General features: G+C 36.3%; 1 protein-coding gene across 5 annotated transcripts in view; it reads left to right on the top strand.

The window, feature by feature from the left end:
- The window catches only part of LOC111511304 (anoctamin-4), an 89,819-nt gene that overhangs the window by 25,264 nt on the left and 51,130 nt on the right, over positions 1-13,425 (top strand). For all 5 annotated transcript variants that reach the window (XM_074173091.1, XM_074173092.1, XM_074173093.1 and 2 more), the window contains one exon: positions 2,425-2,515. In XM_074173091.1, the coding sequence (XP_074029192.1) occupies positions 2,425-2,515 (91 nt within the window). The remainder of the gene's footprint in view (positions 1-2,424; positions 2,516-13,425) is intronic.

Below are 13,425 nucleotides of genomic sequence, written 5' to 3' on the forward strand. Positions count from 1 at the left end.
CTGTTAGTTAAGGTATGAAGATTCCTTGGTCAAGACGCCCCTTATCCCAGCGTCTGGGTTTGTAAGGCATTTCTTGGTCTATTTTTTACAATTTTTAGTTGGTTTCAGTGAATTTTTTATTTGTGTATTCCTGTATTGAATAGACTTTCGAAGTGTTCAAACTTCAAAGTATTGAAATTTGTAGAGTCATCTTCAACTGTCTAGTGTGCAATCTTGTTCATGTTTCGGAGGAGCTAATTTTGCAGCAGTAATGTGAGTTACTATGCTATCCAATTGGAAATTATTATTTGATGATGCTAGCAGTGTTGTGTCCCCTGGCGATGGTATGTATGAATCTGGCACATATGCCTTCCTCGCCATGTACTGGAAACTCAATACAATAATCTTCCTTCCGATGATAACTGATGAGTCCCATTCTGCATAAATTATATTCAATACACAACGATTCAGTATCATTGAATGTTAAATTAGACCAATCACATGTTAGTGCTCGCCATATGCAGCTACAAATGTCCATCGAAAATGGACACCTACATATAGTAACCTGGTAGATTCTTCAAAATCCTGAATCGGATTCAAAAAAGAAATATAAAATATTTTGGTCCAATTTTATTTCAAACACGATTCATTTTCTTTAGCAATTCATTCTCTCAAACATTACAAACTTTGTGTAACCTGTAATAACTAACTTTGGAAGTGTTTCAATCCTATTCTGGTTACAAAGAAACGAAATATAATTTTTCCTAGTCTCCAATGTATACAACAATAACTCCACTATCGGTCAACCAAATTCAAAATTGAAATACTTTTTGAACGAAGTATCAAAAAATCTCTCCTTTCTACTGAAATAAAATTATAGCAGCCTCTCTGCGGTGACTGATGTCATACTTGAACACAGTTTCTATGCCCCGTTTAAAAGTCATGAGGGGGTGGGCAATTTACGTCCGCACTCTATAAGGGGTATGGTGGTTAAAGTGGATACCAATATGTCTTGGCACAATCATGTCGTTGGAATTGCAAAGGTTGCTTCTCAAAAGCTTGGAACACTGCTCCGAACCAGTAAACCGTACACACCTCAGCAGCTTTTGATGATCAGATCAGATGGAGTATTCTTCTCATGTATGGAGCTCTGCCCACAAACATACCTTGAAGTTGCTGGATTCCATCCAGAAAAGAGTCATCCGCCTGATTGGAGACGCGAACATCACGTGCAACCTTGATAGCCTGGAACATCGAAGATACTTTCACGGCAAGTGTTCAAGTGACTTGGCATATTCCACCAAGAGCGTTACATATCAGAGATACGCGACGGACTGTGGCTGCTCATCGTTTTGAGGTTCAACTCAGTACACCTCGAACTTCACTGTTTAAGAACACTTTCATCTGGAGAACTGCGTTTACGTGGAGTAAACTTCCTGAGAAAGTTTTTCCAAATGAATTTAATCTCCAGCGATTCAAATCCAATGTGAATCGCTACTTTTGCACAGGCACCACTCTTAGGATTTTTCTGTAGTGCTTCTGTTTTGTTCTTAAGAAATCTTAAAAAGAAGGAATCCAGGAAGCAACCATGTTTCAAACCTCTTATTTGTCGCCATTTGTAGAAACGGGAGTCGGGAAAAAATTATAGTTAACAATTATAGAACTTTTCAAAAATTTATATGGAAATAATGTTTTCTCAATGGGACTCGATTTTTTGAACTGATCAAACAATTCCGTAATTTGTTCAAATTTTTTAATTGATATTCAATAATGAAAAATTATATACAGTGTAACCCACTTGAAAGCTTGAGACTTCCTTAAAATTTGCATCTTTCCTCCGATTTCGAAAAACTTCATTTTGGATTGTAGAGTTCAAGAAACTGTACTTTGGGATCAAATATCATTTTCTTTCTACAAAAACCAAGGCCGGATGCGAATATTTTTTAAATTTAAAATAAAAGAAATCGTATTAGCGATTTTTTTAAGGAAAAATTCAAAATCATCATTGGACTGGACACTCTCTCAAATGTTGGTATACCAAATTTCAGCAAAAAAATATTCAACAAGAATAATTCTGTGGTTTCGTTTTTGATTGTTAGTATCCACTCCACAATCGTCTTCGGGTGATGACTGTCATCACCCGATGACGATTATGGATACTAACAATCGAAAAGTCGTGAAGTAACTTCAATTTCTTCTCATTCTTCAATTTTCAATTGTTGCTTGTTTTTTAATTTATTGTAATTTCATTTCAGAGTTTTTTTGCTTGAAATAATCGTTATTTTCAGATATTTATTTTTATTTTATTGATTCTTTTAGGAATTTCCAAGCGTGAACCTGAAATTCACCATTTCATACTTTCATACACAAATTTTGATATCGTCCATTTATACGAGCAATGATCTGTTTCAAGTACCCAACAAACTGAAATATCTGTTGTTACAGCTACTTTTTTCATTAATCTATGGAGAAGAAGATCCAATATATTGAAATTGAGATGGGAAATCAAATTCGAGACAACGGAGATACATGCTAGGTAATATTTGTTAAACTATACAACGATGAATGCTTGATCTGGATAAAAAATCACTAATTATTCAAGAAACCTTCCATAGGGTCTTCCAGGGACTTTCGCACTTTGACAATGGATAACGGCCATCTTAATTTCATTAAGATGGCCGTTAGTGGTCATTTTTTCAGTCTGTTTTGCCAAATCCCCATGGACGGATATAGCATTCAACAACACGTGCAAATAATAACATTGTTTTATCAAAATGGGTGTTCTGTTCGTGCAACGTACCGCGCACTTTGGCCATTTTACGGGCGAATCATCTTACCGAGAGGACTATTCGCAATGTGCTTTAATCCACTGGTTCAATAAACGATCGATCAACACCTGTGTGTCGACAAAATGCAAGATCTGCCGAAAACATCGCCACTGTCATTGAGAGTGTGCAGGAGTCCGAGGCAGTCGATTTTGCGTCGCTCACAAGAACTCGGCCTTTCGCAAATCACAACTTGGCGAATTCTGCGTCGTGACTTGGGTCTGCACCCGTACAAAATTCAACTGACACAGGAACTGAAGTTAAACGACCATAGACAACGTGTGTCAGCTGAATGGGCTCTGGAGTAGTTGGCAACTGATCCTAATTTTCATCGAAAAATCATCTTCAGCGATCAGGCCCATTTCCATGAGTACATGAACAAACAAAATTTTCGGATTTGGGATGATACCAATCCACATGAGGTCCAAAAACGTCCAATGCATCCCACAAAAGTCCACATATGAATTTCGGTCCATATTTCTTTGAAAGCGACGTTGACCAAACCATCACTCTTAACGGCGAGCATAGGTCGATGATTACCAACTTCTCTTGAGCTGGATTGGATGATCTTGACACCAACAACATGTGGTTTCAACAGGACGTCGCTCCGTGCCACACACCTTATGCCACATTAGATATTCTGCACGAGCGATTTGAGGGCATGGTCATCATACATGGAAATCATTTGCCACTGCCGACCGAGATCGTGCGATCTGACCCCGTTAGATTTTTCTTGTGAGATTTTCTTAAATCGCAGGTCTATGCGAATGAGCCACGACCCACAGCGGTCCTCAAAGTCAACATAACCCATGCCATATGCCATTGGTCAAATTCAGCTTGATTTATGTGCCAGAATCATTGAAAATTGGACGTTTCGGATGCGCTCCAAGCTGAGAAGACATGACGGACATTTGAATAATGTTGTATTCCACACATATTGCCGTTATCAGCAGGTCTTTTGTTAATTTATAATCAAAGATATGAAGGGCTGAATGAAATACCAGTAATTGGTTTAAGCCGATTTCAGAACCTACCCCCACCACTTTTAACCTTGGAATGACCTCTACGTCACACAAAGTAGCCGATGTGACTTTGAGGAGGTGTTATGAGTTTGACCTTGAACGACCTTGGCCAACGTCATACGACGACGCAGACAAGGTGACTTTGAGGTGGTGTTTTAGGTTTAACCTTGAATAACCTTCATTCACTCTACATATTTTCGACAAGGTAACTTTGACTTCGAATGAATTCGAGCCAGTTTTGAACGTACACGATCCAACGTAACCAAGATGACTTTGAACGATTGTTCAGTTTGAGTTTGATCTTGAACGATTCTGACCTATGTCACACGATGCAAGCAAGGTGACTTTGAGGTAGTGTTTTTGGATTTGACCTCGAACGATCACGTGGCTATTTCGAAGATTCGACTTTGAACGACCTTTTGCAATATCATATGCCTTTGCTAACGTAAATTTTCTTCCTTCCCTTTACCACTTTTTGAGTGAGCATATGAAAAAGGGGCCGCCCACTCACAGGAGTCAGTTTGATATCGCGCATACTGAATATTATTTCGAAGATTTGAGGATTCGACCTTGAACGACCTTCAGCTATATGGACGAAGGCTTTTGGACTGCGTTCTGACTATGACCTCTATATACGTCACACGAAGTAGAGTTTTGGGTTTTATCCTTGAATGACCTTTATTCACTCCCCATATTGCGACAAGATGACTTTGACATCGTGAAGACTCGAGCCAGTTACGCGGCTTGAAGTTTTGAACATACATGGCACAATGTACCCAAGGTGACATTGAGGGGGCGATTCGAGTTCAACCTTGAACGACCTTGACCTACGTCGCACGACGCAGGCAAGGTGACTTTGAGGTAGTGTTTTGGGTTTGACATTCAATGACCTTCATTGTTTGATGCGGCTATTTTGAAGATTTGAGGATTCGACATTGAACGATCTTCAACTGTATGGACGAAGAGGCTTTTGTAGTGCGTTTCCAGTTGGACTTTGAGTGACCTTTCGCAATATCATATGCCATTGCTCTATACGCAGTCACGTATAGAGTAAGGAGTGGGGATAGTGTGGGGCGCTATCACGACTATAACCGAATCATATAAAAGTCGAGTTGCGATCCTGAACCTCAACTAGTATAAGAGAGCACATCAAGATGAATTACGGAAAAATTGCCGCTGTATTATCTTTTAATTTAATTATCACGTTTATTTTCAATTTCACAAGAGAAATTGTGATTATCAAAGTTGAACACAATTCAATTTTCTACAATTTTGATTTCAAACAATTTTCTCGTGGGATCGATAGTTTTGGATTTAAACTCGAGACAAGGAGGGGGTAAAATCTTATCATCGTATTATCACATTTATTTTCAATTTCACGAGAAAAATCATCATGACTGAAGTTGTATGAAATTGAATTTCCTACAATTTCGGTTTCGATAATTTTTTTCGTTGGATCGATATTTTTTCAATTTGATCCCAAAAAAAGGAGGGAGTTAAATATTATCATTGTAATTTTCAATTTCACAAGAAAAATCATTATAATTGGAGTTATATGAAATTGAATTTCCTACAATACTGGTTTTAATCAATTTTTTCGTAGGATCGATATTTTTCGATTTGAACCAGAAAAAAGAGGAAGTAAAATCTTATCATTGTATTATCACGTTTATTTTCGAATCCACGAGAAAAATGGGAATGAATAAAGTTGTATTAAATTATATTTCCTACAATTTTGGTTTCAATCAATTTTTCGTTGGATCGATATTTTTTTATTCAAACCAGAGAAAATATATATATAATATAAATAAAAGATCACACTTTCAAACTCATTTTTCAGCTGGAATGCCTCGAAATATCATCTCATGGCATGATATTTTCATTCTCAGGCCATCGCCTCCAACGCTCTTCATTCGTAGGATCAATATTGTTTTATTCAAATCCGAGAAAATATATATGATATGAATGAAAGATCACACTTTCAAACTCATTTTTCAGCTGGAATGCCTGGAAATATCATCTCATGGCATGGTACTTTTATTCTCAGGCCGTCGCCTCCAATGGACATCATTCCTATAGTATATCCAGTATCTTGTATAATTCAACCATAACACTTATATTCATGTTGACTCTTCGAAAAACTGATTGATTACTGACGGATTTTTCTCGATATAGTCACTAACTTGAACTATGACAAATGCAATGGTGAAAACCGCATATCGAAATGCGGTTACAGGTTTTTCGAAAATGTGCATCTCCAAAAAGTTTCAATAGAGCTCAAAATCACCTTTCCAAAAATACAGAACACTTGACTTTTGCTAGTGTAATTTTTCAAATACAGAGCTTTTAGGTTATATCATGTAGACTTTTGAAACGCACACTGATCTAATAGGCTTAGGACGACGCGACGAAACATCAGAAAGAAATTGTTTGTAGTAGGTACCTAATGTTGAGAAAGCTTTTCACAGCAGTATTCAAAATGCATAGTTTCAATAAAACTGATAACGATTTATACCTTATTTACTACTGATAAATGAAACTTCAACAATAATAATAATGATGAAGAACGAACAATGAAATATATTTTCTCAGAGGAGGTGTTCGAAATGTCTATTAGCTTCTCCTACACACATGCGACACCTCTTTTGAACGTTTTTTGCCGAATTAATTAGTTCCATAGGAGTGAGAGAAGCAAAACTGTGCATTATTGCCGCTTCTAATCCGTATCTAGAATTGGTCGGCAAAATAAAAATGAGATCTTCCAACCTTCCCCAGAGATGAAAAGTCCATAGGCGTTAGGTCCGGACGCAATCAGTCGTATCTAATACTAGTAGTAATGATAACAATACAAACAATAGTCGAGATTTATGATGTTTCTGTCATTATCTTGAGGAGTGAGTTTTTGAATTTCTATGGTAATTTCAATCATATCTAAGCTCGCTTCTTATATTCAAAGGGAATTATCTCGAGATTCCATATATTTTGAAGAAATGTTGTTTGAAGGAAACCATTTTGATAATTTTTGAATGCATTCAGGAGTCTAAAGTGTATTTTTCCAAATGAATATAGTTTCTTGTATCAGAAGAGTGAATTATTTTGGAGTACATTCAAATAACTATTGAAAGCTGATTTGAATCAATCCTGATCTTTTTCATTTGTCATATTTAAAATTCAAAAAAAAAAGCAATTAGACGACTTCATCAAGAGATTGTGTATTAAACTTCTGAATATTCGTTTATTATTTCTTTTAATAATCATAACTTATTCTAGTATTCGTACATGTCTTTTTTTTTAATTTGAACTTAATGCACTATTTGACAAATGAAAATGCATACCTTTATTTAATATGAAGTAATAACTTGACTCTAGGGTTTGTTTGCACATTGATGTAATATTTGGGACTTTGTTACAATTCTGTAATGAACTTGACATAGTTACGTTTTAGTTTTATAATTAAATTATTCATTAGTGTTGAATGTCTTTAAGCTTATTTTTGTCTTTTTAATATATTTTTTTTTATGTTCCATTTGGTATTTTATTAATAGTTTGTGGTGTATAGGACTGATAAAAAATAAATAGGTTTATTTATTTTTAAGCAATTATAATAGTTATATTATGGATTTTACTTGTTGGGTTCATAACTGAACTCTAATGCTTGACTGGTTTCAACAATTGAAACTTTCTTGACGTACCATTTGGGATTTTATAATAATTCTGTAGTGTACTTGACCGATAAATAAATAAATAAATAAATTATTTGGAGGAATATTATTGAAATCGGAAGTGAATTATTTGTTATATTTTATATGAATGGTGTTATTTTCAAAGTGGATGATGTAGAAATTACTCTGATTATTACTGAACTCCAAAATGCTGGTATAATATACTAATCTTTGAATAAACAATGTAGTAAAAATTATTCGTCTTTCATTTCATATACGAGAGGTATGCCTTACCAGTCTAAAGCTAATAGATATTCAAAGAGCTGAATCGTGTGAAATGATTACGAAACAAATTATAAGATTATTTCCAGAACAAATGAAGTGGCTCTCTTTGAATGAATGCTAGATATAGGACGCTGCTCACAAATGACTTTATCAGGAAGAAATAATGAAAAAACATTTGAAAAAATTCACTTTAAACGGCATTGATGATAGGATATGATCCACTTTGAAAATAACACAATTCATATAAAATATAACAAATAATTCACTTCAGATTTCAATAATATTCCTCCAAATAATCAGATTTCCATAGTTATTTAAATGTACTTCAAAATTATTCACCCTTCTAATACAAGAAACTAAATTCCTTTGGAAAAATACACTTCAAATTCCTAATAATTCACTCTTCTGATACGTGAAACTATATTCATTTGAAAAAATACGCTTTAGATTCCTAAGTGCATTCAAAAATTATCAAAATACAACACAATACAAGTGGACACGAAGCTTAAGTGAGGTTCAGGATTGTAACTCGACTTTTATATGATTCAGTTATGGTCGTGGTAGCGTCCACACTATTCCCACTCCTAGCTCTAGCTCTATTTTTGCCCAAAATAAACCAGTTCGCAGCAAAAAATTATTTTACGAACAACTACAGAGATACATCGTCATAAATGCGAAAATACGAAACTAATCTATCTAGTTGGTAGCTATTATAATTGAATTATGACACTGTCAGTTTGTGAATTATCGAAATTGAATTAATACTAACTGTGTGTTGTTGTTCTGTTCTCAATTTGTTACTTTAATAATTCACTTGTTATTGAAATGGCAGGGGAATGGGTTAAAAGCTTCTAGAAGATATGCTGAAATGTATCCTCAACGGCAGCATCCTTCACATAGAATATTTGCTCGACTTCATCAACGATTACGAGAATAAGAATTCTTTCGACAAAAGAACGCAGGATTGTGGTCGCCATCAAGAAGTATGAACACCACAGCTTGAAGAAGCAGTACTCAATTTGATTGAAGAACAACCTACTACCAGTACTAGAAAGATTGCTTTCCGGCTAAATGTTGATCATATGACGGTATTTCGAATTTCAAAGGAACAACTTTTATACCCTTACCATCTGCAAATGCTGCTTTTCCTGCAAATTATTTGAAGCTTCTTCTAATAGTTTCAGCGATAATAATGGTTTTAGGGACTGGCAACACTTGTCTCGGGCTTTAGAGAGACACGAAACTAGTAAGAGGCATTTCGAAAGTGTTAAGAAATGGGTTGAATTGAAAAAATCAATTGAAAAAGGTTCAACTGTCGATTATATGAATCAGAATTTATTTCAAATAGAAAAAAAAGATGGACATCTGTTTTAGAAAGAATTATTTTTAGGGTTCAATTTTTGGCTGGACAAAATTTAGCTTTTAGGGGCATCAGTCAAAAACTATTCGAAAAAGGTAATGGCAATTTTATGAAATTAACTGAGACAATTGCAAAATTTGATAGTGTAATGGCTGACCATATCGGCAGGATTCAAAAAGATGGCAAAAAAATGCCAATTTATTTGGGCGATAAAATCCAAAATGAAATAATTTTTTAAAAAAAAAAATATATAATTGAATCCTTAAAAATGTGCAAATATTTTTCAATTATCCTTTATTGCACACCTGACATTAGTCATCAAGAACAAATCACAATTGTTGTTAGATTTGTTTTTGTTGATGATTTTTTTAAAACTGTAGAGGTTCGAGAACATTTTTTAGGATTATGCAAATTTAGCAACACTACTGGTCAAGGTTTAACTGATTTCATATTCAATTTTTTAAAGGAATCTGATATTAATATTGACGATATGCGAGGCCAGGGTTATGACAATAGTGTCAATATGAAAGGCAAACACATTGGCCTACAAAAAAATATTAGATATTAATCCCAGAGCCTTTTTTGTCCCTTGTGCGGCACACAGCCTTAATTTAGTCGTGAATGATGCAGCAAAAAGCTCGCTTGAAGTGACCAATTTTTTCAGTATTATTCAGGAACTGTATGTATTTTTTTCGGCATCAACATATCGATGGAATATTCTTTTAAAAGAAGTGCCTAGGTTAACGCTAAAACCGCTCTATGATACCAGGTGGGATAGTCGAATTGATGCCGTAAAAACTCTCAGGTATGAATTGGAAAAAGTTTATGATATACTGTTCGCCCTTTATAATGATACATCTAGAGATATTCCCAGATTATTCAAATGAAAGCTTTTAAATTTATATATTCCTTAGTTGTTTGGTATAATATTTTATTAAAAATAAATGTAGTTATTTGTAAACTACATTTATTTTTTCATCTTGCAAAAATCTGACGTTATTTTATCAGAAGCTGTACAAATGTTAAATAGAATTAAAATATTTTTAACAGACATGAGATCCGACTATGGGTTTATAAATTTGCTCAACGAAGCTAAAAAAATAGCTCAAGAAATGGATGTAGAAATTTCATTTCCTGCAGTTCATACAATTCCATCAAGAAGAAAAAAGACTTTTTATGAATATCATCAAAATTACATTTTAAAGTATATACAGGGTGTCCCTGGACTTCCTCTTTTCCTCTCGGGAATGTATAGATGGGGTCAAAATATCACCAGTACTTCATATAACTTTTTTTCCTAAAAGTCTTCGTAACCAAGTTACGGGCCCTCGAAGTTACAAAATGAAAAATGTTTTTCTTTGATAACTTTTCAAGTGAATATTCAAAATCATCCAAATTTTGGTAATTGACTAAACAAATGAATTCCGTCGATGAGCTTTCATGCAGGAGTCAGTTGTTTTGCTACAAAGTCAGGAACGGACTACCCCCGATGGTCCACACCCCAAATCTTTGAAATGACAGATATTTTTCAATATTTTTCAACAAAATAAGGTTACTTGGACAATTTTATGAATAAAAGTACTCGTGTGGAAAGTCGATCGGAGCAACGAGTCTTGATAAAAATGTAGTTCTACTCGACGACATCAAACCCGCTCGTCCACCATTATTTGAAATGAATAATTATCAAAGCAGAAATAATAATGATAACGTTAATTCAACAACATTTATAACAGGAATAATACAAAGTATGCTAAAATGAAGTCGTAAACAAAAAGTACAGTACCTATATGGAAGTTTAAGTCACAATTGTGATAGCAGATATTTTTTCAAAAGAAATATCAAGTTCTGTAGATTCGTGGTGTTTTTGAACTAACAAGCTACTCTACTATGAAATATCGTATTCATTCCATATTTTGTATGTACATAATACGTGTGGAATAATCACGTTTCGTGTTGATCAGTTATCTGAATCTCATGAAACTCAACATTCGAATGTTTCAAATTCTTCTTCACAGCTAAACTGTTGAGGAGTTTCACTGATAATTATAATTTTATGGGAGAAATTCTTTAACACGAATCTAAATTTAGCTGAAAAAACGCACATCGGAAAAAATATTTACTATACTAATAAAAAGCAAACGAATGAACTACAAAAACGGCTGCACATGATCAGGTGAAAAATATCCAGGGAATAATAAAAGAAACAGAGGGTACCTCTAAAGACCCTAGGTCCTTGGAAGTTGAACCACCTAAAGTGGATATTGACCCCAAGGCCACCATGGGTCCCGAAAAGGAAGTCGAAGCATCTGAACAGATGACATTCGATGACCTGACGGAGGAGGCACCCAAAAACAGCGAGGCCACCTCCCCCTTAGCAGGGGAGCAGATGGACCTCTAAAGGTAACTTTGTATCCAACAACTGTCTCATGGGCAAGGACGTTGGAAAAAAAGTAAAAATAATACAATGCAACCTCCAACACAAAAAGGCGGCAACGGCAACACTATGTCGCCACCTTGATGTATTGGAGGAGACAATAGCTTTGATCCAGGAGCCCTGGATAATTAAGACCAAAATTACTGGTTTCAGTAGTTTAACTGGTCAAATTTTCAGCTTACCAAGCAACCAGCAACCTAGGACGGCTGTCTACGTTCCTAGGAAATACAAAGCGTTTCCGATGGCACAATTCAGCACCTCAGATCTCACTGCGGTCAAAGTTGAATGTCCAGTTGGGAAAGGCAAATATATGGCGTTGATAATCGCATCGGTGTACCTCCCTTCAGATGCAGCCACCCTACCACCGACCAGAGAAATAGAAGTACTAGTGGACCACTGCCTCAACCAGAGAGTGGAGCTCATATTGGGTTGCGACTCAAACTCTCACCACGTGAGCTGGGGCAGCAAGGATATCAACGCCCGAGGTAAGTCACTATACGAATATATAATACAGAAAGATCTAACAATCTTGAACAGAGGCACGGAGCCAACATTTATTAATGCCCGTAGCCAAACGTTAATAGATATCACGCTCACGACAGCCGAAATATCAAACAAAATCCAAGACTGGCAAGTCTCGGACCATATCTCTTTGTCAGACCACCGCTGGCTGACCTATACGGTAAGCCAGGATCTCAGGACTACTGTGAAATCCCGTGACCCGAAGAGGACGGATGTAGCTCTCTACAATCGACTCTTAAGATGAGCTCTGCGGGACTCCTGGCAACAATGAAGAACTGGAAAGGTACACAGTATCTATCCACAACAAAATAGACACTGCCTATAAGGAATCCTGTCCAATGAGGATGGTTCAAACGCATGGTACAACCAACACATGGTGGTGCCCTGAATTGGAACACCTCAGGAAGACAACGAGAACGACCTTTAACAAGGCAAAACGTACAAGACTCGAAGAGGACTGGGTTATATATCAAGCCAACCTCAGAGAGTTCAAAAAAGTCTGCAGACGAAAACAAAGAGAAGCCTGGAGAGCCTATTGTGAGGCAGTCGAAGACTTTCCACTAGCTTCTAGGCTACAGACTATCGGCATCCTGACGAGGAAAAATGGCGACAAAGCCGCCAACCTCCAGGAGAGTGCTGAGATTCTTATGGAAACTTACTTCCCAGGTTCTGTCTTTCCTGGAACGGCGAACTGGACGGATGTACCAATAACACCCTCACAATATGACTGGCAATATGCTAGTACAGTAATTGATGAGGACAAAATAAGATGGGCTATATCGGGCTTTTCCCCCTTCAAGTCACCAGGGCCTGACGGTATAAGACCAGCCCTACTTCAGTGGGGACTGGACACTCTTATGCCACACCTGGTTGGAATATTCAGAGCCTCTCTAGCTCTGAGGTATATTCCCAGTAAGTGGAGAGAAGTAAGAGTAGTATTTATACCCAAACCAGGTAGGATGGACTACACCCTACCAAAAGCATTCCGACCAATTAGTCTCACATCGTTTTTCTTAAAAACCATGGAGAGGCTATGTGAGCGGTACATAAGAGATGAAGTACTTGTTAACAACCCACTTCATCCAAATCAGCATGCATATACCCCGGAAGGTCTACTGATTCTGCCCTTCACCATGTGGTTGGCAGAATCGAGAGATCATTGGACAACAAAGAATCCACCCTAGGTATATTCATAGATATTGAGGGAGCGTTTGATAAAACAACCTTTCCAACAATTACCCAGCAACTACACTCCAGGAATGTACCCCTGGTAGTAGGAGAATGGATACTCCAGATGCTCTCTAGCAGAGCAATAAGTATTAATGTAGAAAACATC

The sequence above is a fragment of the Leptinotarsa decemlineata genome, unplaced genomic scaffold (assembly GCF_025532065.1).
Source record: "Leptinotarsa decemlineata unplaced genomic scaffold, Ldec_3_MD MMD2_tig00000199_RagTag_RagTag, whole genome shotgun sequence".
Classification (NCBI taxonomy): Eukaryota; Metazoa; Arthropoda; class Insecta; order Coleoptera; family Chrysomelidae; genus Leptinotarsa; species Leptinotarsa decemlineata.